The sequence below is a fragment of the Kogia breviceps genome, chromosome 12, assembly GCF_026419965.1.
Source record: "Kogia breviceps isolate mKogBre1 chromosome 12, mKogBre1 haplotype 1, whole genome shotgun sequence".
NCBI lineage: Eukaryota > Metazoa > Chordata > Mammalia > Artiodactyla > Physeteridae > Kogia > Kogia breviceps.
Genome location: NC_081321.1, coordinates 59,457,487 through 59,483,826, shown reverse-complemented (window position 1 = coordinate 59,483,826; position 26,340 = coordinate 59,457,487). Strand labels below are relative to the sequence as shown.

The 26,340-nt window shown below is 36.9% G+C and overlaps 1 protein-coding gene across 1 annotated transcript in view; it reads right to left on the bottom strand.

The window, feature by feature from the left end:
• TRHDE (thyrotropin releasing hormone degrading enzyme) overlaps positions 1-26,340 on the bottom strand; it is a 430,192-nt gene that overhangs the window by 205,230 nt on the left and 198,622 nt on the right. The window contains exons 4-5 of the mRNA XM_059082402.2: positions 14,525-14,679; positions 11,167-11,280 (exon numbers count right to left, since the gene is read on the bottom strand). Of these exons, the coding sequence (XP_058938385.1) occupies positions 11,167-11,280; positions 14,525-14,679 (269 nt within the window). The remainder of the gene's footprint in view (positions 1-11,166; positions 11,281-14,524; positions 14,680-26,340) is intronic.

Here is a 26,340-nt window from a genome sequence, read left to right as displayed (position 1 = left end):
TGGTTAAGTGTCTGTCTTAAACTATCTGTTGTTGTCTGGTTACTTTTGAAAAACTCAGCTACTGCTGTATTCAAAATTATATTATAATCGTCTTTGTTTATATCTTGTAGGCAGGCAAGATGTTGCAGACAGGCATCATAATTTCTAGCTGTGAAAGCCTGGAAAACACTGGTGGACAACTCCTTCTCTTGATCAGTAATCTGAGGTCGCTCCTTGGATACTTTTTGTCCCGTATTTTTTTACTTCTGACTATTGCCCCGAGTTACTATCAACTTTACTATGTGGCCACACTTTCACTCGTAACTCCGGGGATTCACCTACCGAGATTCAGATGTCCCTCTTGTCAGGTCCCCGTTCGGTCGCCACTTGCCGCCAGCCGCGGCGGGTCCTCAAAGTGTAGCAACAATCGACGAGAGGGGGTAGGGAACTGAACGCACCAAGGAATGGGATCAGAAGGGTACGAGCAACTGATGGTTGCAAGGCAAGTTTAATAACAAAGCATAGCCATATATATACCCCTAAAGCAGGGAATTTGCTTAGTCACGCCTTATCGGCATCAGCTGGTTAATTGGCTTCTCGGCTTAATCACGCCTTATCGGCATCAGCTGGTTGATTGACTTCTCGGCTTCTCCCTCAAAGGCACCAATTTCCCCTCCAGGGTTGCTTTTCCTAGCTTTAGGGAACAACCAGGGACTCCCAGTAACTGAGCAGGTTCCTGGAGCGATTTGGCCAAAGGCCATCTCCTTTTTTACGTTCATACCATAAAGTCCAGGATGCATACCAAGGAGAGGACAATCGGGCCCTGAGGCTTATGAGGGTCTTAATGGCGCCTTCCTCAGAGGGCAATGCTCGCCACAATGAAGCATATTGTTTAGTGGGGGAGATTTACTTCCTCTTCTTTGCTAATTAACATGAACTCATACCCACTCTTGTACATGTCACTTCAGCATCCTCTGCATAGAGAGGTAAGCTTCTTCACCTTTTCAATAATCCTCTCTCTACTCTGGCAGTAAGAATCTTTTCCTCTATCTCTATGCTTAATTGTTTTGAGTAGCTGATAAGACATTTCAATAAAATCAAATTTGCCAGTCTTTTTGGATACTCACACACCTGTTTCTCACATCCATCACAAGAAGTTGCTAATATTTTCAGACAAATCAATAATAAGCTAACAAGGCCCTATAATATTTGATTGATAAAATGTAATCCAGAGTATTTTTAAACACACACTGACTAATCATCTTAAACAAATTCAATTTCTACTTAAATCCTAACAGAAACTTTCTTATACCATTCAGGTCTGGAATAGTTCTAAAAATAGGCTAGCCAACTCCTAGAAGTCATTAAGATGATTACCAAATAGCTAGTTTATTTTATGTTATTTTAATTTATGAAATAAATAATAATTCAAATGACCTTAATTCTGTAACAAAATTTTTATTAACTTGATAATGAAATTTATTAAATAACACATTTTTGTACTTTAATTTCAATATTTAGTGATATATATGATCAGTTCATCAAATAATCTAGCTAAATAAAACTTTACACTTGTTGCCAGATCACAGAAGTCTGTATATTTCCAATGAAAATAAAAAGCATTATTTTTTTTCAAATTTAAAAGATTTACTAACTCATAACAAACAACTCCAGAATACATAGAGTGCTATGGCCCAAAAAGTTAACCAATTCAGAAAGTCCACATTTATTCCCAGACCCTATATATTACTGGATCTCAAAGTAAGCTACTATAACATTTATAGACTGATTATAAAATTAGCAAAGAAAATCTTTACTACTCAGAATGCAAAATCTGGACTAGCAATCCATTTATAAAGTGCAAAAATATTAAAATATTAGCATTCCAAAGTCATTCTGAAATGGAACAGGTATACTCAAAAGTATTATGTGAAGGCAATTTCTTTGCTCTTATTAATGTTTAATATGTGATTCATAAGATACTCCACTGGAAAACATATTTTGGACCCTAAAAGTAATACCATTATACTTAAGTACCTAATAGTAATAGTAATATTTGTAGTAAGAAGAAGAAGAATAAAAATGTCTTAGACTTTTAAAACTATTCTGTGACAAAAACAGTACAGGTATTTCATACATATTTTGAAGATGGAGAAACAAGTTCACACAGCTCTTAAGTGTCAAGAGAGTCAAAAATTTGGGACTTCCTTGGTGGTCCAGTGGTTAAGACTTTACACTCCCAACGCAGAGGGCATGGGTTCGATCCCTGGTCAGGGAACCAAGATCCTGCATGCCACACAGTGAGGCCAAAAAAAAAAAAAAAAATTAATCCACGGGATAGGTAGAAATAAGGAATCGAACTTGATTCTAGGAAGCTGTAAAGTAGCATTACTCTGACAAAAAATAATTTAACTTAATTGGTAAAATAGACCTATGAGACTTTGAGGACACTGATATTCATACTCATTCATCTGTGTTCCCCATCTCTAACAGAGAAACTTGCAAAGACTGGGCATCCAAAAAATGTTTGTTACATAATGAAAAATGAGTGAGTCAATATAGATTAATCCCTGGAAAAATTTTGTAAATTAGGGGCCCTAAAAATGCCAGCAAAATGCTTAACAACTAATAGAATAATATCATTTTGTTGTGAGAAGCCAAATTATTTTCAGGCCTAGGAAGTGATATAAACCATCATCTCTCAGAAGAAGCCAAAGATTCCACGAAAAGCACCTTATGGTCTTAAAAAGTAAGACAAAGAAACACGGAGAGTTTTTATTTTTAATTAGTCATCTTCAATATTGTATTGTGTTTAATGTCCTTCAAATTGGACTGATCAAGTGGACAGTCGGGAAGAGAATGTAATTAATGCTAAGTTTTGATCTTTAGGAGCAATTGAACTAACCCTCTCTTTAATCAGAAAACTTGGGAAATAGATGAAAATATCCCACCATCACCACAAGCACCACTACAACCAAAAGTACAGAAATATATTTTTTAAAGCATTTATCTTCCAAGCAAAGCTGCGAAGCTTAGGGAAAGAACAGAGCTTAACTGAGCAGAAAGATACTCAAATTCTAAATAAAAATAAATAGCTATTGTAAATCTAGGCAAATATTAGAGAACATGTTTGATCCATGTAATACAAAAATAATAATAGGTAGCTAAATCTTCTTCCTGTTCCATTATTTGGCTAATCCTCTGAGACTTACTATGCTAAATTTTATTTTCCAAACATATCTATGAATATGAACAGTCTGATTGAGATTATGGATCTGTGTTTTTGAGCTACTGCATAAACAAAACAGCTTCTGACAGAGGTATGGTTGGTCAACTAAGTGCAAAAAAAAAAAAAAAAATCCTCAGTCTACCCACACCTTCTAACTGAAACCACCACACTAAAGATAAAATACAGTGTGTATAAGAAGCTGATGTATAACAGGTCTCTGCTAATAAGCCATGGGGTTTATTCCATAGAAATTAGTAAAATGAATGTCTCATTTTGGGTACTTGATAATTCTTTGAATGAATTAATTAAACAGAATGAATGAAATGTGTAACTGAATGGAATGGTAAGAAAGTGGCAGCAATCCATCAAACTAGTTTATATAAAATTAATGTTAACAGCACTCAGGAAACACATCACTGAACTATAAATAATATCTTGAGAAGAGAAAATTTTAAATGATTAAAGGAGTTAATTGGACACAGGTGGATTTGAAGTAGGTTCTTAGAGAAAAGAAAGCATCCCCACATATCTTCATTTTTAAAGACAAATATGACAAAGATAACACTCCAATCATTAGAAAGAATTTTATTTCATTAGTGCCAGGGAAAGGTAAAAAGCTAAAGATATAAATAGTTTCAAAGGGGGCTTACTTAAATCTGTGAACGGTAGATCCACAGAGGTTATTCAGCTCAGTGTCAAAACATGTTCTACCCCAAATCATCTTTTTGGATTCATGGTTGAAGAGAGCTGCCTGAGTGGTGGGCTGCATGGTAGTCTAGCCATTACCACACTCTCAAACTCTTAAGAAAAATGACAGCAAAGATGCGTACTCTCAAGATACCTAGCAGAAGGTCTTACTCTATTTCACAGCGAATTAGCATATGTAAAGTGTTTAATGGTACACAGTAAATGCTACGTAAGTCTTTATTATTGCAAGTGTTACTGGAGTAATTGAAGCAAAATCTTCATCAACCTCAAATTATTGCTTTTGCTTTCTCTTGACAGGAAGTTCCTTTACATTTTTTGATTCCTATCACTTGAACTCACTACTTTCATTTATCACATCTTTGTCTAGCAACATCTGAACAGTGTTAAAGTAACCTTGATGAAATGGAAATTTTTTTTTAAAGTCCCATAAAGTGTTATGGGCTGAGACAGTCACTCCTTGCTTAGAAATGAGTGTGTTCTAATACCTTTTAAAGCATATAGCTGCCTGGTTAAGGATGATTAATAATTAGAAAATTAATGAATTATTCTTTGGTTGTCCTCTTAGTCCCCAGCTTTCCTTTTTGGTTGTGTTCATGTTACAGATTTTGCAAAGCAAATTCTCTTTAACATATCTGAGATGATACTGAATGATATCAAGTGTTGAACAATTCATGTATCATAAGAAGATAAACGTTTTTACCAAGCGTGATAAAAGGCACAGATTAAACTGGTATAATCTGCTATTGCAAATCGTAAGTATTTGAGAACAATAATGTCTAACAGAACATTTCATCATTTTGATATAAATTTTTGGCATCAACAATTTTTTTGTTTATCAAGTGATGTCTGACCATTTTTAGCAAGTTGGAATATTTTGCTTGCAAACTGCTCTTACCTAAAAAGGGAATGAATGGGTTAACTTTTCCTATATTATTTCTAGATATGAGACAGGACAGCCTTGCATTATTGTTAGGCTCCAGGTTCAGAAGAGTTTTCTTCCTAGGAAGTGTCTAATCCTGTCAATGTATTGGTTGCTTTTGAAATTCCTAAGGAAATGCAGAAGGACCTTGACACCATGCAAACCTGTACAGTCTTAGGAAGAAATACTTTATTCTGAAGGGAATGTTCATTTATCTTTTATCTCCAAGTTTAAAATATACAAAACCTGAAACACTTAGTGTCTTTCTGAATATAAATGGCTTTTAAAAAAATCATCCTTTAAGAACATACATGAAATTTCAATTTGCAGCTTTGTTTTAAATTTTAAAAATTCACATAGTAAAAAAAAAAAAATGATGTAATATGACTAAGAAGAACCTCCTAGACATGTACCTGAATGTATAGAAGTATATGTGAATATGAATGAATTGTTTGCTTTTCCTTCCCTTTCTAAAGATATCTTACTTAATAAAACCTGATCTTCTATTTGAAGCAGTAAATGAAGCAGATTTACATTTTCTGAGACTTAACACACCTTGATAACAAGCTTTTCAAGTTTCCATTTCCCAAACAACTGTGAAGCCAACAATGTCTTGATTCTTATATAAGAACTATAAGTGTAGACAAAACAAATGTATGAATATATTATAAAAACTTCAACTGTTGTTTTATCCTCAAAAATATCTTTGTGCCATAAAATTTCTAAGTCAGTTAATGTGCATCAACAGTTAACAAATGACTGGCCTTATTCATTATAATAGATATCCATAACAGGGTTAACAGCGCGTCAGTAAGATCGCTTGTATAAAGCACAGAGTCCTAAAATGAGAAAATATTAAGCCAGTTAGTTATTGTATTAGCCTTAGTGAGAATTATTTTAACACGCTAGTATAACAGGTGCACTTCCTGTTTTCACTGTTCTTCTTTGCTAGAAATTCTTAGTATCTCTTCAGTCACCATTAGTTAGAACCCAAATCTGTGGCCTGATTCTTAACACAGACATCCTTTTTTGGATTATCCTAATTTGTATACTCTGAGCGTTAGTCTCATTCTCAATGCATTGGAACTATACACCTCAGAAATCCTCCTATATTTACTCAGAATTCAGACCTGAATTCTATGAGACCCTTTCCTCTAATGGTACCAGCTGCTGTTCTCTTTGCAGCTCTTACTTCCTCTGTGGACTTCCTTTGTGTTTGTTATATAGGCTTATTGTCCACCAAAGCCCCAAACTTTTTGAACAACTAATGATAAGGAAAAAGCAACCCATTCTCCCAGAATAGAAGGCTACAGCTCCCCAGATCATCTCAAATGAGAAAAAAATTTTTCTCTCTTCTTTAAAAAGCAAAAGTTGATGTTTTCAGCACAAAGAGAAATGACTTGCAGAGGGGTTCGGAGGGAAGAGTAAAGGGAAAGCATAAAGAAGAAGTCTATTTTGAAGACCGTGACCCCCATGAGACCCAAGCAAGCACTCCTACTTTTCTTCTAGTCTTTCAATGTAAATGTCACTTTCAAGCTACTGGGAAGGGTCAAAAATACCATAGACCCCTGGGACTAGCCATAAGAAGCTTTTAAAATGTTCACACTCAATATGTCAGTCATTTGAGAATAAAATATCATCTACCAGTTGAAAACAATTGGATCACCTTCTAATTTACTGATTTCTCAGGAGTAGAATATTTTATGTGGATTTTTTATCATAATAGACAAAATACAACTCTATGGAAAATCACATATATATGATGTATGTGTATATACATATACACATTTATTTGGTATTCAGTATTTATAAAGTAAGATTCTAAAATAAATATTTAATTCCCAAATGGTCTATCTTTGACACCACAGCCCTCCTGGGCAAATATATTTTGATATTGATGAATCATAGGCAATAGTACCAATGTACCAACTACTGTTGAAATGTATATTAACTAACTTTGAAAAGCATGTGAAAGCTTTCTTCCCTACAGACATTAAATCAAAGATGGACTTAAGACATGAACAGCTGAACAAGTAAAATATTAACCAAAACAATTTTTTCTCTCTCTAATGTTCTATTTTCCCCCTCTCTTGAATAGTAGAGTGTTTATTATTGTTTAGAATAATTAAGCAGTATGTCTTTACATTTAAACTGGAAAAAGAAATTGAATTCAATAAACTCTGTATCTATTTCAGTTCACCAATGATTTTCTCAACTTCTTTTTGAATAAAAACAAAATAATCTAAGAAGTAAAGGTAATTTTATTGCAATGCCTATTAAATTTAGCAGGCAATTTTTGTTGGAGCACATTAAAATGATACTGAGTCTAATGGCAGAATTCACTTTTACTATTTTAGTCCTGCCCATGATAAAAACAATTGAGAACATTTATCAAAGTTTTGGGCAATACACTTTGAGATATCCTAAGTATTTAGCATAATGAAGTTTAGTTGCACAATTCTCTATTAATAGTTATCTTTATGACCAGGTATGTGCCCTCATAAAAATTTAGGAAGAATTCCCAGTCTGCAGACTTTATCAGTGTATAAAGTTATTGCTGTGTAAAGCTCCTTAACATCCCAAATTATTTAATAAAAGAACATACACTCATGTTGAATAATTCTCATTATAGAAAGTATGTCCTTACAAGACTACATTCAAGAAATTAAAGGTTACACCTATCATACAGATACAAATTACAGTGAAAACCGGTGCAATATGCACAGGGATATGATTTTGCCTGCATCGGCATCAGGTCTGTAAAATAAGGAGTTCTTCATGGTATCATTTTACTATTCATCCTTTTCCTGTATTAAAGCTCTTTTATCATAGACTTTTTCAAATGTAAATGATAAAGAATTGTTGAAGAATAGTAACTAGGGAGCATGAGTCTTTTCTTTTCTCCCTTTGGACGGCCAACAACAGCATACTGTAACTTAATCATCCAATAATGTTGCCATTAACAACCAACTTTGATCAAATAACATCAAGCAAAAGGACTACTCAACCTGTGAAATCTAACCCCAGCCCTGAGCTGAAGAAGTTGCGTCTGTTGATCTTGACACTTCTGTTTGATGAATGAAACATGATATAAGGCTTATGTTCCTATAGAATAGTCCACATTGCCAATATAGATAAGCATTGATTTGGGGAGACTGAGTCTAGATACAAAGATTACAGAAAACTTTTTGTAATCTATACATAACTGTTAGAAATCTAGGGTGTCAAAATAGATTACTAGGGTTGGAAATGTTAGAGTATTTATACATAAAATCAATGCCCCTTTGTAATGGAGCATTTATTATTTTCCAGGTCCATGATACCTACTCACATTTGTATAGTAGTTCATGCACTTCAAAGACCTCGAAAGTTATTTTATCTTCACAAAAATTATGTGTGCTTACCAAGTCAGTATAATCGCCCCCATTTCTCAAATATTAAAGGTGAGTCAAAGAAGTGAAATGCCTTTCTTGGAATCTGAATTTCTTCTTGCCTATCCATTTCCTGACCTTATATCATACTACCTATAAAGGCCCATATCTATAAAATGGTATACTTGATCAGTTTATTGGGGAACAAAATTTCATAGTAGTTTTTATTCCATGTAGTGTTCTTAATGTAAAAACTGATTATTGCTTTAGCAGAAACTGACTGTAAACACATACACACACATGTATACAACCTAAGATTTTACTAACAGTTAAGCAGGCTACACAAGTATACTATCCTAAATCAGAACAAGAGCCTCCTTAACAATACAGTGTAATTCTGGGCTTCCTTATTGCTATTCCATCGAAGGTAGACTGTCATAGTAATCTCCCTAGCAAACTGAAATTGTATTTCAGTGCTTGAGCCTTGGTGTCTAAAAATAATTAAAGCACTGTTTTTGAGATTAGAGGCAAAAGAGGTCAGCTTCCTGAATTTCTTTACTTCTGACACAAGCCTGACTTCTGGTTTTTCTAATTTAGGCTAAGTTCTAGTGAAGCCCAAGCCTTGTTCTCCTAGGTGAGTTTTTGTGCATATCACAACAGTATGAGTTACTGCTAACACAGCCATCACTCTTGTTCTTTCTAGTATTTCTTTCACTCTTTTGCTGATGCCATTATGAAAAATAGTGCTGACACAGCCTTTAAGTCACTTAATATCCTTTCTTACTTATGTGGCTAACTTAGTCCTAAAATTTTGTTTGCAAAGAAGATATTAACGATCCTTGGAGGAGAATTTGTTTAGTCTCTTCTTATAGGTTTTATAAATATAGTATATTGAGGTACTCTACAACCTAAATTGAAAAAACTACTAAAAAAGCAAAAGCAGCCAATGATCAGACAGTATTTGTAATCTTTAAAATCCGAACATAAAGAGACATAATAATAAAACCTGTTTTCACTATTGCCTAATTAATTGTGATGGACCTTATTCTTTCATTTCTTAGTTTAATCAATCATTAATTCCTATTTTTGATTATAACATATGGATTAATATCTTATCAGCTCAAGGTTTTTATACTTCCAGTGCATGGTATGTATTCTGTTAAGGACAAAGTCTCAGATGTGTTATTTACACTCTATATTAATTTTCAATATTTCTTATAAAAATGTTCTCCATTTATAACTTAACTGATAAAGATAATGAAGGAATATACAAAATTATTCAAAGACAAAATCCAGTAAGAGGACATTGAAACTTGGGATTCACTGCCATGCTAAAACCATCAAAAGCTGTCAGTTTTCACCTCTAGTATAATTCTGTTGATTCCTTTTTAACCTAAGATGTATTTTTATAATGATGAATAGAAAGGATTTTGTCATAGATAGCTGAATGAGCTGAAAAAAAAGAAAAAGCTTACCTATATGAGTAACATGCCATTTGTAATACTAACATCTTTTAATATTGAAACATAATAGAATTATAAATCAGTAATAATCCACAGCATAGTGAAAATTAAATGATAATTTTAAACAAATTTGGTTGAAAGTCAACTAAAAGCCTAAATATATTTTTACAAATATTTCAATAACCTTAAACATTTCAGTTTTCAAATTTCATATTTGTTTAAAAATTACTTAATTAATATTGATGGTATTGAAGATTTTTCTTCAAAGTTCTTTAGAGGCATTTTTAATTAATTTTAATGTCATAATAAAACAGTTCAAATAAGATTTTTTAAATTGTATAATATATACACGCATACCTAGATACATAAGGCTAAGTAAACTTAACTCACACATTTGTGCAAATGAACCATGTTGCCTTTATAAAATATAAGCAAAACTGGATAATTCAAACATATCAATATGATATTACAATTATAACATTTCTTCTGAGATATGTTAGATCACCTTTCTTACTCAGCAGGAGTTGGCTGAATTTATGGTAGAGAAGTTATATCATGACTTACAGACATCTTTATATTTTACCTTGGTTTAAATACTATTCAGATCATACTTGTAATCATGACAGATAACTAGATAATCACATAATAACTTAAACATCAAAAAAGAGTGGAGTGAAATAAATATATATTATCACTCATGCTATGTCACAGGTGAAAGCTTTAGAGCTTCTGGAAGTTGACAAATGTCAGTACTTTGCAATGTTTACATAGTGCCACTTAAAATAAATTTAAAATTCAACTTCCCAAACAACATATACCCTGGGTTCTACTCCATAACATAGTCATTTACTGATTAATGGAAGCTTATACCAAATGAAAAACTTACATTAAATGACATAGAAATCATACCCTCCCTCCACTTTTTCTTCTAGGATGTTCTAGAACATCACTGCTTAAGGTACAACAAATCCTACTTCAGGTTCAGACGTACAGGTATGGGTATAATGTGTACAGCTCTTTATAGTGACCTCTTATTAAATCATTTAATCCTAAAGTAAAAACAGCAATAATGCATCAAAAATTTTAGCTAATTTTTGAGTTCATCACATTGAAGAAATATTAAGTTCTCATTTTTCTATATATTGAAACATCCTATACACTTAAAATATAACTTATTGATTACTGTTACCTTCTCTGTTTTAAGGATTAATTTATCTTTGTTATCAAATACTGCAATCTAAAATATTTCTATTTAGAAAACTTGTACCATTTTGAAATCATCGTATAACCAATCGGATTCTATTTAGTTCTAATAAACAAAAATCTTTTGGAATACTACTGTTTACATTTTGGGTTACTTTTCCTTTATTGGATAGCTAATTTTTTTTTTCATGCATCGGTTGGTATTTTCAGTCACGTCTGATGATAAGATAAGCCCAATGTAACACAGGATCAACCTTTCACTTAGAGTTCCAAACAATTAAAAAGTGCACTTACCATGTTCCAGCCGGGGTAGAGGTAGTCTGTACCAACAAACTCAAAGTAGTGAGCAAATCCCTCCTTCAGCCACACGTCTTCCCACCACACAGGAGTCACGAGGTCACCAAACCACTGCCGTGACAAATGAATGGGCATCAGATAAAATCGCATCTATCCCAGAATGATTTTATCTAAAATTAAATGTATTAAACTATGATTATCACAACTGGAATTCATTCTCCAATTGATTTTGTGATCTTAAAATACGTTGTGGCAACACCATTGATTTATTTGACTACTTAGATGACACTAATTTTCTATAAATGCATTCAGGGAAGAGCAAAAATAAAATGTTCAAGGAGCACAACAAGAAGATTTAACCTGGAGAAGAAAGGGCTCAGGGTAAAAAAATTGACAACAGCTGTCTTCAAATATTTGAAGACCTAGTATATAGAAGAAGAAAAGGCTTGGGTCTTATGGCCCTACAGGGGACAAATCAGTACTACTGGATGGAAATTAGGGTTGTAGATTGGTAGACATTGCTGAAAAGCAGGAGACCCTCTAACAGAGTGAAATGAATGAAGATGGAAAATACTACCTCGAGAAGTGGTGAGCTCATCACAGGAAGTACTGAAGCAGCGCCTTCCAGTGGCAGAGGCAATTCACAGATGACATCGGCTGATGGAAGGAACTAATAAGGGCTTTAAGATGCTCCACACCTGACTCTCCATGATTCTATGATAACGAGGCTTGGACCAAAAAAATCTCTAAGATCCCTTCGGGAAAATAATGTTGTAATTTGTAATTGGTGTTTTGATTAGATCAGGATACATTACTCTGAAATCCTTGCTGAGTTCACCAAAGCTTAAAGGAATTCTTTTTTCATTAAAAAAACAAAACAAACAAACAAAAAAAACCCATTATACGCGGGAACTATCCTACAGACTTGGGATTTAATGATGAAACGTCAGACAATGTCCCTTCTCAGGCAGCTGACACTTTATTGTGGAGGAAGGGACAATGAGGTGAGATAGAAAATTAAAAATAAGCAAATGAACAATACAATTTCAGATCTTATTAAAGTGTGATAGGAATGGGGGACAGGTCACTTTAGACTGTAAAAACAAAAAGATTCTCTCTAAGCAGATGACATTTGAGCTCAGACTTTAATGATAAGAAGGAGCCATGAGAAAGCCTTAGGCAAGAGGATTATAGACATTTGTAAGTAACCCTTAGTGTGAAGACTCTAAGTGGGAGTGAGTTACTTAAGAAGCAGAGGGAAAAGGCAGTCAGACAAGCATCAGATCATAGCTTTACAGCTTTAGGAGCTAGACGAAAGAGCTTGGTGGCTGAGCATTTCAATATTAATAAAGTATCACTTACCCAAGAGGATCTCTAATAGAAATACAAATAAGAGATAACTCTGAATATGCTGATGACCGCAAAACAAATGATATTTAAAACATTTTCTGTTCGTGATCAGAAAGTAATGTTTCTTCTCCCTTAAATTGAAAGCCTGTCTTAAGAATTGTGACAATAGGGCTTCCCTGGTGGCGCAGTGGTTGAGAGTCCGCCTGCCGATGCAGGGGACGCGGGTTCGTGCCCCGGTCTGGGAAGATCCCACGTGCCGCGGAGCGGCTGGGCCCGTGAGCCATGGCCGCTGAGCCTGCGCGTCCGGAGCCTGTGCTCCGCAATGGGGGAGGCCACAACAGTGAGAGGCCCGCGTACCGCAAAAAAAAAAAAAAAAGAATTGTGACAATAAATAGGTGAGGAGAAACGGTAATGTAGAAAATGAAAATGTTTTGGCAATGACAGTGGAAATTATTATGTGTTTCTCCCAGCTTCTGGCTCATTTCCTCATAGTAAGTAGCCGAGCATCACTAAGCTAGAACAAGAAAGTAACCAAGAACCTGGAACAAATGAAATCCAGTTCTAGAAACAATTATCAGTGTGTTCTTTTTTTTTTTTTTTTTTTTTTTTTTTTGCGGTATGCGGGCCTCTCACTGCTGCGGCCTCTCCCGTCGCGGAGCACAGGCTCCGGACGCACAGGCTCCGCGGCCATGGCCCACGGGCTTAGTTGCTCCGCGGCATGTGGGATCCTCCCGGACCAGGGCACGAACCCGTGTCCCCTGCATCGGCAGGCGGACTCCCAACCACTGCGCCACCAGGGAAGCCCTCAGTGTGTTCTTATTTCAACAGAACTCCACATGTAACTCGTTTCTAGGAACGTTCAAAAAGGACATTGATTTGTGTCAAAGAATTGTATGCTTAGCTGGAAACCATTTTTAGCACAATAGAGGAGCCCTGGTTATCTCTGCAATGGATCCCCTTAAGTCTCTCCAGCAAGGAACACATGCCCAAGCTGACCAGCAAGACAGGAACAAACATCTACAGGTTCACTGCAAAGGGCTGACATACAGGTAAATGGTCATATGGCCCAGAACAATTTATCATGAAGTCCCTATTCATGTATTATCATTTAGCTGTTCAGCCTCATTTACTAACAACATTTTCCATCTCACTCCATCTTAAGGTTTTCAAGCTTTTTAAAAAGAATTTGGAGTGGTAACAAATTGAAGTTGTACAGTATCACACTGAGATTTCTGGTGTTTTCACTTAAAAACTATCCATAGTTTCTGGTAATCAGGACAAGGATTGCTTTTTATTAGCATGAACGTTTATTTTCAGTTATTTTTTTCACTAGAATCAAGATTCTAATATAAGCATTGTGAAATCTCTGTAATACCTTCTTCTCATTGTAAGAAAGTACATAAAATCAAAATGAAATTAATTTTATTTTAGCTTCATGATAAAGCTAGCTAATTTACATATGAATTTCTAAACATGTCAAGACCAAAACATATCAGTCATCTGAGAACAAAGAGGCTGTCGCGGAGTTAGTGAAAGACTTCCTAAGTGTCTGTGTGATGGGAGAAGGGGAATAACAAATTGATTTCAGCAAAAGCAAATCTTGACATGTACACAAAACTCAGCTGCATCTTTCAGCAATGCAATAAATCATTGCCATCACTGCACTCACCATATATACACACCAATAATCACAAGAAAATAGAGCAAGGTTGACAAAGAATAGTGAGTGGATAGGGTCTCCAAAGAGGCGGCTGGGTAGCAGTGCCATCTCACTCCTCAACTAAACTGAATGACAGTTACTTATTCAATATGATCCGTGTGTTTGCTTTCATTTGTGCTGTTATTTGCGAAGAACAGCCTATCTTCCAAAAAGAACTACATGGTGCTCTATACAATTAAAACTTAATTGGGAGGATAATAACTTAGCTCCTAATCTAAGTATCTGAAATCATTCTACATTCTCAATATTTGCAATTATACTTACACCTGATCCTTTTTCTCATACCTGGTGACATATCTCATGAACAATGACCATGGTGACATCCAGCAAATAAGAAATAGATGAAACACTGGGATCCAGCAGTATTCTTTGTTCCACAAAAATACTTAGTCCCCAATTCTCCATAGCAGCATACGGATGCTTAGGCACAGCTAAAAGATCTAGAAATAGAATAAAACAATTCCAAAGGCTTTAACAAACATGTCAGATTCTAAATTCATATCCGACAAAAGTCCAGAAATCCTAATTAGAAGAAATACTTGTTCTTTCTCAGTAATTCTTTTTTCTAAATTAAACTACCTGCCATTTTTACGTGACAGAAGAAATATAGGCTATTACTATAAATGCTGGCCATATCCATCCATCACAGTTCATTTTCAGACCCAGTGCTGTAGGAGGTTGGAAGTATCAGCACCATTATTGATGGGCCTATCCTAATAAGTTGCAGAAAGTCAAGGAAACCAAATGCAGCAGGAATCTACAGAGTCAAAAGGCATTGTGCTTTCTAATGAAAATATATTCAGCTCAGTGCAGTAAATGCTGTACTCTTGCTTTTACCTCAATATTGTTCAAAAGAAAACATCTCACATCAGTTTAAAAATCCGACATGTCATATATCTAATTGCTTAATTCTAATGTATTTTTAAAGTTTTATTAAAAATAAAATATTACATGTAAATATAGCTCAGATAGAGAAAACTAAAAAAGTAGATGTAGTGTCAAAAGGACTATTGAGAGAACCTGCAGACTCTGGTTCTAGTCCTGCCTCCACCATTAATTAAATATATGACATAAGAAAATCACTTTAATTTCTCAAGACCACAATTCACTCACCTATAAAATAAAGTTATTGGACGTCATGATCTCTAAAATCCCTTCCAGCTCCGAAAATCTATGATTAGATGATTCTAAGATTTGTGCTTATTTTAAAAGGTTGTAGAGGTATTATCAACGTTTGCTTAAGGTGACACAATTAAGTACATGCTTTGATGCACTCTCTCTGCTCAAACACATAGCAATGATAAGTAAAATATTAAAAGGAAGAACTGAAAATCATCTCAAAGCTTGAAAATAAACCTCTATAAGCCTCTCCATGGACCAGAAATGGTACATAAATGCAAAGCAGTGATTGCATGTGAAGCCACGGGCAGTGGCATTTGGGAACTGGATCCAGCAGGACCCACCGGAGCCAAAGGCATCTAAGCCAAGCTGATAACTTGTTGCCAGGGGCTGAGGTAGGGCATGCATGTGCAGAAGGCCTGAATATAGCTGGTGCTCAATGCTGCTTGGGAAAGCTAGCAAGCGGCAATGTAAGGATTCGAACCCAGGCCACCTGGCTCCACTTTCCCATGTAAACCCTGGACTAACTCCCTAGGATGCTAAGAAAATAATGGTACAAAAAAGTTTGCTGCAGTAGTCTTTGTAAGAGTGAAAAGAGAAAACTGCAAGCCTTTCACTGAGATAACTGACAAAGAAAGTGTGAAATAATTCTAAAAAGGAATACCATACAACAACTGAAATAGTCTTACCGCTAGATTCTAACACTACATGTATCAACACGGATAATCTGAAAAACATAATGTTGAGGGAACAAATAAGGTGTAGAATGACCCTTGCCATATACTACTTAAAAACAAGCAGAATAGTACCATAGATTGCAAATGGATACTCACACATTCACACATATACTCAGACAGACAGTAGTGGTAAAATGCACACACAGTTACACACATATAGGAATGATAAACACCAGATTCAGAATTATGATTGCTTCAGAAAAGGAAGAAGGAATGAGGGACAGTCTCTTAGGTTCTTGGAGCCAATTTCAACATGTGTGCATGTGGGGCGGGGACATGGGGGTTTGTCCCACACCGTCTATAAGTAATCCTTGGATTCCAACAGAGTGACTCAGTATTCAACACAATTCCGAAACCATCTACCCAAAGATAGAATCAGATTCCACAGGTTAAGGGTTCAGTCCTACAACACTGCACCCTCCATCCCTACTTCAAAAGCCAGTCCCAAGCCCAGGTTGTTACCTGTGCTTCTGACCTATGGACTAAAGATGTCAAGTATGGCACCTGTATCCACTACATGGAAACATGACAGCTTAATAGAAAAAATAAATAAAGAATAAAAAGTCCTGTGAAAGAGAGAGAAAACAGATTTAGTTGGAGAAGTTCTTGAAAGAGATAGTATCTGAGTTGGACTTCCAAAGATAAACAGGATTTCAACAGGCAGACAGAGGTACTATATGCATTCATTTATACAAGTATGTATTTATTGAGCATCTCTTTTGCTCAATACAAGCCTTGTTTGTTCTGTCATCCAAGCTCCTTGCTCCCTGCTCTCATGGCACTTATGCTTATTTGTGGGTGTGTGTAGGAAGAGGAGGTTAATTAACAAGTAATAAATGAATGAAAGAAATTTAGTAAATGATAAATGCTACCCAAAAATAATAGAGTAAGACAGTGATTGACTGGTAGGGTGAAATGGGTGGAGTGTGGTCAAAGCAGGCATCTCTAAGGTAATCACATCTCACCTGAGATGTGAATAATGGTAGGAGCTATCTGTCTGGAGATCTGTGGAAGTATTGATATACTGTCCTAAGAAGAGGGGACAAAAAATGCACAGGCCCTAAGGAGGAAATGAGACTAGCATATCGGATAGAATGAAGGTTGGTGTGGCTGAAGCATATAAAGGAGAAGAGTACAGATGTGAGAATTATACAGAGTGCAAGTACATAACAAATAGACATACTTCTGCTTAAGATTTTACCTTGAGACCGTCCTTAAATATAAACAAACTAGGCAATAGAACAACATTGCACCAACTCTGCGTGCCACCAGCAGATGGCAATAGCAGTAGCAGGTCTGGGGCCATTTACTTGTAGGAACACGGGGACTTATGGACAAGGCTGTTGCAAAACAGAGGCAATTCTGTTTGCTGGAGTTCTCCAAGAGCCAAGAGTAGTCAGGTCCCCAAGACTAAGTCAACAAATCAGGCCGCACTCTGGGATATGGAGTGGCTCAAATGGCACAGAGAGAAAATTCCAGACATGGGCCAGATGCGAGTCTAAGAGTTTGGAATAAAGAAGGTACAGCCAGGAGCAGTCATCAGACAGCAAAAACCTGACTAGCAGCCTAAGCAGGTGTGGTGAGGGGGCAGCCGAAGGTTGGTGCCAACGATCTCAGGCAATGGTGACCTAAGTAGGCAGCTGGTGACAGGTTGGTTTCCAGAGGTCTAAGGGCAGACAAGTCAGACCCGAGTAACAAAGCTGTACTTCAGCCAAAGACTCTTGAGCAAATGGAGTCAGATTCAGATAAAGTGATTGAGAACTGAGTAATCACAGAGGGATCAAGCACAGGAGGCAGCTTCTCAGATGCTCACAGGCTTTACAATAGATACAGGGAACCATGTCTATTGCTGGCAGAAGGAAAGAAAAAGAAACTTTTAAAAATTAGATTACGCTACTACAGACATAATAACCTTCTATCAATGTACTGAAGAGACTTGGATTTTGCTCTAACAACTATTGAGGGATAATTTAACTGTGTCTCTCTGCTCTATACCTTTATCTCATAAACAGGTCTATATTTTAAGAACACCTTCAGGAAGCATATATCCACATAAAGACTTGTACACAAATGTTCATAACAGTTTACTTCCAGTATGCCCAAACTGGAAAGAATTCCAATGTCCATCAATAGGTGAATGGATAATGTGTGGTATATCCATACAATAAAATGCTGTTCAGCAATAACAAGAAATGAGCTATCAATACGTGCAACATGGATGAGCCCCAGAATAGTTATACTGAGTAAAAAGGAAGAAAAAATATATACGTTGTATGACTTATGTCACTTACATAAAATTTTAGAAAATGCAAATTAATCTATAATGTCAAAAAGCAGATCAGCAGTCACCTGGGGACACAGATAGGAGGGATTAAAAATAGCAACAGGAAAGAAAGAATGTCTCTGTGTATAACTGAGTCACTTTGTTGTACAGCAGAGATTGACACAGCATTGTAAATCACCTATACTTCGATTAAAAAAGTAAATAAATAAAATAGCAACAGGAAACTTTTGGGGGTGATGGATAGGCTCATTATGGTGATGACTTCATGGGTGTATACGTATCTTAAAACATCAGATTTTAGGGCTTCCCTGGTGGCGCAGTGGTTGAGGGCCCGCCTGCCGATGCAGGGGACGCGGGTTCGTGCCCCGGTCCGGGAGGATCCCACATGCCGCGGAGCGGCTGGGCTCGTGAGCCATGGCCGCTGGGCCTGTGCGTCCGGAGCCTGTGCTCCGCAACGGGAGAGGCCACAACAGTGAGAGGCCCAAGTACCGCAAAAAAAAAAAAAAATCAGATTTTACACTTTACGTATGTGCATCATACTGCATGTCACTGTACCTCAATGAAGCTGTTAATACCTTCAGTAACTAAAATATTCTTTTGCTTAACTTTGAAGATAATAAGATTTATTTACAATGAATTAAATTGTTTCAATTTTTGCAAAACGATTCGTCATGAGGCTATATCCATTAACGTGTGCAACCACAACTCTTTAATATGCCTTGAAAACAGAAGAAAACACAAATGTTTCAGAGTCAAATTTACTTGGAAATTTAAAGAAAATCCTGGATAAAATTATGCATAGGAGTCTGCTCCCAATTAATTACGCTAGTCCTAAAACTACAGGCAGATAGCAAATATTCATATAATACTAGTGAATGTGATTACATAAATCACCATAAAAATCTGACTTTCTCTACTTGTTCCCTTCAGTGCACTAGAACTTACTTTTTATCTTTTTTTTTTTTTTTTTTTTTTTTTTTTTTTGCGGTATGCGGGCCTCTCACTGTTGTGGCCTCTCCCGTTGCGGAGCACAGGCTCCGGACGCACAGGCTCAGCGGCCATGGCTCACGGGCTTAGTTGCTCCGCGGCATGTGGGATCCTCCCGGACCAGGGCACGAACCCGTGTCTCCTGCATCGGCAGGCGGACTCTCAACCACTGCGCCACCAGGGAAGCCCTACTTTTTATCTTTAACACTACCTTGAAACAGCTCTCGCTAACTAAGAGCACAAAATCTCATGGAGACCCTCTGAGTTTTTACTTTTTTGATACTGCCGCGACTTATCACACTGCTAATTAGGGTCTGTCATAGAAAGATACCGTGTTTCTCCTCCACTTCCCAGATTAGCCTTTCTTCTTGTTGTTTTTGTTCTTGTTTGTTTGTTTTATTTTCTTGTCATCTTCTGATGTTTGAAAACCAGAGTTCTAGGATTTCCATCTGTGTGTGTGTGTGTGTGTGTGTGTGTGTTTTAACTCATTCTACTAGTTTTCTTTGAGTGTTCTCACCCAGTCCAATGTCATCTGTCACCACTCACATGCCCAGACAGCTCTCTTTGAGCTCCAGAGGAAAATATCTAAGCACCTTAGTAGTAGACTGTTAACTGATAGTTCCCCGTCCACAGCCACTAATGTACTATTCCTTCTAGAATACTCCTCTCCCCTGTAATCTGGCTTAAATCTTAAGAAGGCTTTGCAGCTTCCTCTTTTGGACTCTGGGGAAGGTCAGTCACCAAGAAAAATGTCCCACTACCCTAACAACACCGCGCTAAAACGAACCCTGAAACCGCGTGGAAATGTTCAAAGAATCATCAAGCAGGGTCTTATAATACATACAAACTGAAATCCAGTCTCCAGCATTAGGGGCAATGTTCTGATGTATAACTTCATAAACTAGAAATAGACTTTAATGTATTCTACATTATTAAATAACCCCTAGCAAAAAAAAAACCATGTGCAATATCAGGCCTCTCCTCCTTGCCAGAGTCAGATTCTGAGCTCACAGATCAGCAGAGTTTGTTGTCCAGGATCATTTCCCCTCTGATGACAAGTCATGCTGAATATAGCTTACAACTAGTTTTGCCTGATGTCACAAACCAAACAGATATGTAGACATTACCAAGTTCCATCCAAGAAAGAACATTAAATTCTGCAGTTCTGGTCTTCAGTTCCATGGTTTCACTGTTTGCCGAGCGAAGTGCTCTTCTGCTCCTTTAAACTTCTCTGCTAAGTATCTCTCAGAGGCACTCCCTCCAGATTGACAGACACATTCTGAACTTTGCCCTGGTTCTTCCACCCCAGATCTATCCTGCTCCCAAATCCCCAGACTTCTGCACTAACTCTTCCTTCTGTTTCCTTCACCCTTTAAATTTCAGCCTTAATACTATCTTCCATGAGGTGTCCTAGCAGCATCTCAATCACAATCCAAGTTATCTTTCCAGCACTGCAACCCTGCCCTTCTTGGCAGAGGGCAGTACACATAGCAGTTAAAAGTTGGAGCTTTAGGGCTTCCCTGGTGGCGCAGTGGTTGGGGGGTCTGCCTGCCGAAGCGGGAGACGTGGGTTCGTGCCCCGGTCCGGGAAGATCCCACATGCCGCAGAGAGGCTGGGCCCGTGGGCCGTGGCCGCTGAGCCTGTGCGTCCAGAGCCCGTGCTACACAACGGGAGAGGCCACAACAGTAGGAGGCCAAGTTGGAGCTTTAGAGTCCACACTGTTTGGGATCCAAACCCAGGTCTAATATTTACTGGCTATGGAACTTCAAACAAATTGTTCATTGATAAAGCGGGGATAACATCCTTGCAGGTTGTTGTGAAGATCCAATGAGATGGTCCGTTTAAAGCGCTTAGTCCTAAGCACAAAACATGAGAAATCAATGCCATCGCTATTTGGGATCTTTCCAGTTCATCCTCACCTTGGAGAATCATTCATGACAGGCCTTAGCTTGAGAGAGGAGGAATCTTGTCTTCTAACAAAGATGAAATGTTGGCTAATGTGTTATGCTAGGCATTCTGATTTCTGAATTGAAAATGTTGCTTATGATGTAAAGCAATACAGGACCTACCTAAGAACAAACTTAAAAAAAATAAAGTCGTAGGACATGCCCATTTTATTATTCAGGGACCCTAAATAAGTTTTAAAGGTATAGCAAGTTAAAAAAAAAAAAAAGTTGTGTTTTGATCATGCCATGACTGGCACTTGAAGATACTATTTACATAAGCATTCATGCTTAAGTATTAAAAATAAAACTCCTTGCTCTGACAATTACCACGTGACTAGTATAAATATAAATTGCATTTGAAATAGTAATATTGATCAGATAAAATTCATAGAAGTCATCTATTACTGGTATTTATAAAATGAGAACCAACGTTTTCCTTTCAAGTGCATATTCTGAAGTTGTTTTTACTCACAAACAGATTAGGTACTGAATGGCTGTTTTCAAGTTCATTTGACAAAGAGGAGTTTAAGCTTTGGTATCCTTGGATACATTTCCACCAATTTAAGACCTATATGGGAAAAGAATCTACAAAAGAGTGGATATATGTATAACTGATCCACTTTGCTGTACACCTGAAACTAACACAACATTGTAAATCAACTACACTGTAGTAAAAATTTTTTAAAAAGAGTGAATTGGTTCTTCAAAGCTTTAAAACAGAACACACTTTCTCCTGATGGACTTTCTATTTGGGCATATTTCCATCAAAAAAGATTAGTTTCAGCTACATACTTTAGCCTATAACAGAATTTTCATCAGTACCACTTGTATTCACTAGCTTAGCATTTAAGTTCTCAAACTCCCAGCATTCTCCTGAATTAGCATTAGGCCATAATATGCACTCAATGTTTTTGCTGATACTCCTGCACACACTCAAAAGACTTTTTTTTTTTTCATTTCTGCAATCACTTTTCCTCGACACTTCCTGATTACTGTCAATTGCAAAGGAGGAACACTTTTCATGGTTTGTCTAACTCCCTTTTTCCCTGAAAAAGAATTTTTATGCCAAAGGACTTATCCCATATGCACAAGGAACGTTTGTCATTTTCTCACCCATTTAATTTTTAAAATTAGCTCTACTTTGATTGCCATCATCACATTTTGCATCTTCTCTCAAGCACTTTCAAAACTTACGGTCTTTACTTTAACGGACATGATTAGGCATAAACATCAAAAACACACTAAATGATTCCTATCACCATCATTTGGTGACAGGCCAACTTGATTAATGCTTGTTATATAACAAAGATTTGCTGTTACCTAAGAGAATGTAGGTTGTAAGTAAGGTTCCTTTCTATGAAGGTTTCGTTTACTGTATTTTTTTCATTTATTCCTAAAATACTTATTCATTACCTAACATAGGCCAGACTGATCTGAACACTGGATATATAAACCCTGAACAATAAAGACACAGTCCCATTAAACCCTCATGGAGTTTAAAAACCAATGGGGAATACAAACAAGTTTAAAAGTATACATATTATAGACACACATGAAGGAAACCGCAGGGTAGTACATGCGCTAACCTGAGTACATGGTATGATGGAAGCAGCACAGAGCAGAGACTAAGAACATGGGCTGTGAGGCCAGGTAGCTCAGGTTCAAAACTCCATCCTGCTACTTAGCAGGCTTGTTACTTATCATCTCTGCCCCTCATTTTCCTTACCTGTAAAAGGAAGATGATTATAATTGCTACTATTTCACAGCGTTACTGCGAGGGCTATTGTTGGAACACAACTGTCAAGTATCTTTCACATTTCTGTATGTCTTAAGAGCACAGATACTGACTGGTTTTTGTTCCAGACTATCTTTTTAAGGATATCTGTATAGAGAAAAACAGAGATAGTGTCCTCTCAAAAGCAAAGGACAGGAGTACATACCATAATTTATAAAATAACTGGATTCCTCAGGGTCAGAGTTCCTCACCTATTATATAATCCATTGCATATGCAGGTATCACCTGGACCTCTTTGCGTTGCTCTTGGGAATTGGGGCTCAGGGAACTGGCTCAAAAAATGTTGATACTCTGGCTACTGCTATAGCTAAAGGAATAAAGTTTTATTGTCTCTAATCCAAGAGTTTCATGTCTTCCACCATGTTTCAAGAAACAATGGCAGGCTGACTTGTCAAGCTTGCAAATAGGGTAAGATAAAAATCTCAGACTCTTCTTAGCTCTTGACAACTATGTGAGTGAGATGCTTGGAACAAGACCTAGTTCTCAATAGCTGTTAGCTATTGTAGACAAAAAGCCCCTCCAAAGATGTCCATGCCCTCATTCCCAGAACCTGTGGATATATTAGATTACTTGGCAAAGGGGAATTAAGGCCACAAATGGAATTAAGGTTGCTAATCAGCTGACCTTAAAATGGAAGAGTATCTTGGATTATCCAGGTGGACTCAGTATAATCACAAGGGTCCTGAAAAGCAGGAGGCAGAAGAGTCGGTGTCAGAGTGAGGAAATGAGAGAAAGACCCTGGAGGCCATTGCTGGCCTTGAAGATGGAAGGGTGTCACAGGCCAAGGATCACAGGGCTTCTAGAAATTAGAAACAGCAAGAAAATTTAGAGATTCTCCCCTAAAGAAAAGACTTTAGTGAGAGCAGTGTCAACCTGCCAACCTACAGAACTGTATGATAATAAATTCATGTTGTTTTAAGCCACTATGGATGTGGTAATTTATTACAGCATCAATAAGAAACTAATAGAGTATTATCATCATCATCATTACCTTTATCACTTTTACCATATTGATAAATATGCTATATTACTATATTATATTACTATAATATATTACTACAACAATGTTACTATATTAGTGTCATTATTACCATATAAAAGAGGTCCCAAATCTTAACCTAAGAATTAGGAAAGGCTTCCTGGAGAAAGTCAGTTATGAGATTTGTTCAGTTAGCTGGAGGGAAAGTATATTTCAGGCTAAGGGTGTCTGCAAACAAGTGAGAGAGAACATGGGACTTTCAGTAAACAAAAACTGGATCAATACGGCTGAAGCATATAGTGACAAATCCTGTATGGGACATGCTGCGTTTGAGCTGCCTCTGGAACATCCAAATAGAGATATCCAGTAAGAGGCTGAATATAGAGGTCTGATGTGTTGGGGAGAGGTTTGGGCTGGGGGAACAGATTTAAGAAGTCGTCAGCATGTATATAGTAGACGATGACCCATGCTGAGCATAGAAAAAGACTAAGATATCTGAGGAGCACTGAGATTTAAGAAACAGGCAGAAGAAGGGGGCAAATGAAGTAGGCCCACAAAGGATACTAACAGGCACTGTCATAAAAGGTGGGGGGGAAGCCAGAAATGTGACATCACGTCATTCTACAGTAGTGAGGCAAGAGTTGACAGTGTCTATGAATATCTTAGGTTTATTTATAAAACACAGATATTATACACTGAAGTAGTTAAATATTAATTAATGCTTTCAAAGAATACTAAATTACCATTCAATATCATTTTCAACTGATTTTCAAAATGAATTATAGAACTTCTTACACAGATACAACACAAAGTCTAATTATATACAACACAAAATCTAATTATATGTGTTAGCATCATCACCCAATGGGGGAAAAAAAACCAATACTCTGTTAGGGGCTTCCATTAATCAGCTATTTAATGAGTGTTAGTTGCTGGACTGGGCCCATCCCACAGCATGGAACTCAGGAGTCTTTTTTTTTTTTTTTTGTGGTACGTGGGCCTCTCACTGTTGTGGCCTCTCCCGTTGCGGAGCACAGGCTCCGGACGCGCAGGCTCAGCGGCCATGGCTCACGGGCCCAGCCGCTCCGCGGTATGTGGGATCTTCCCAGACCGGGGCACGAACCCACGTCCCCTGCATCGGCAGGCAGACTCTCAACCACTGCGCCACCAGGGAAGCCCTCAGGAGTCTTTTTTGTTTCAAAAGTCTGAGGTAGCTGGGAATCATTTTAGAGGTTTGGAGAGCTCTTTGACACTCTTTAATTGACAGATTCACATTTCCAGCAGAAGAGAGTATAAAAATAGTACTATTTATAAATGAGCATTCTTAACTCTTGAAACTTGGAGTTGTCAGTAAAATATATTTCCAAATTCATATGCACTTCAGACAGTCTGAGTACAGAGTGGTTGCTCCTAAAAGAAATTTATGTAAGTTTGGTAAAATGGAAACAAAGATTCATTGTGCCTTAAGGCCAATTCCTCTTAGTATAAACTATACTAGTAATAGACACACCGTTCAATAAAAAAATGCAAATATATCATTCAAAGGAACCAATGTTGGATGTTTAGCTTAAAACTGTCTAGCATTATTTTCAGGCAAAAAATCAAATATTTGTTGAAGCCTCAGAGGGAAAAAAAAAAAATCACTGAAGCGCAATAGTTGTTGATTTTCTAAAATCGCTTCTTATTGCAGTACAAACTATTATCTGATATTAACTGGCATCTAAACAATGGATGAATTTTCAGAGAGCTATAGTAGTCTAAACAGGAGATTCCAAAATTCACTGTGAATTTTAAAGGTTCCTAAGGGAAATCGCTGATGGTGCTTGGGGTAATGAAGGCAGAGAGAAAAAGGAAGAAAATAGAGTTTAAAAGTAGCACAATTATAGAAACAGAAAACGCAGTGACACTGTGTTACTTTACTAAACTTTAACATTAATTGGAACCTAATTTGCCTTTAAGAGAACTAAAATAGAACCGTATCAGTTTAGCCCTTGGTGTTTTACTAAAAGCCTCTACCTTCATATAACCCAAACATATAGATTTACCATTTGAAACAGCATCAGGTCACTCAATGCCATGAAGAAAATGAATGTCATGTCCCATTCAGGCTGAATTATGTATCCGACGGGAGGTATTGATCAAAATATGAACCATGTCTTTTATTACTGAAAGTACCTGATGCTTTGTTGTAAATATCTTCTGAGTATAAAGAAACCGCCTTTTCCAAATTTTTCTACAGAAGAGTTTCTGAGAG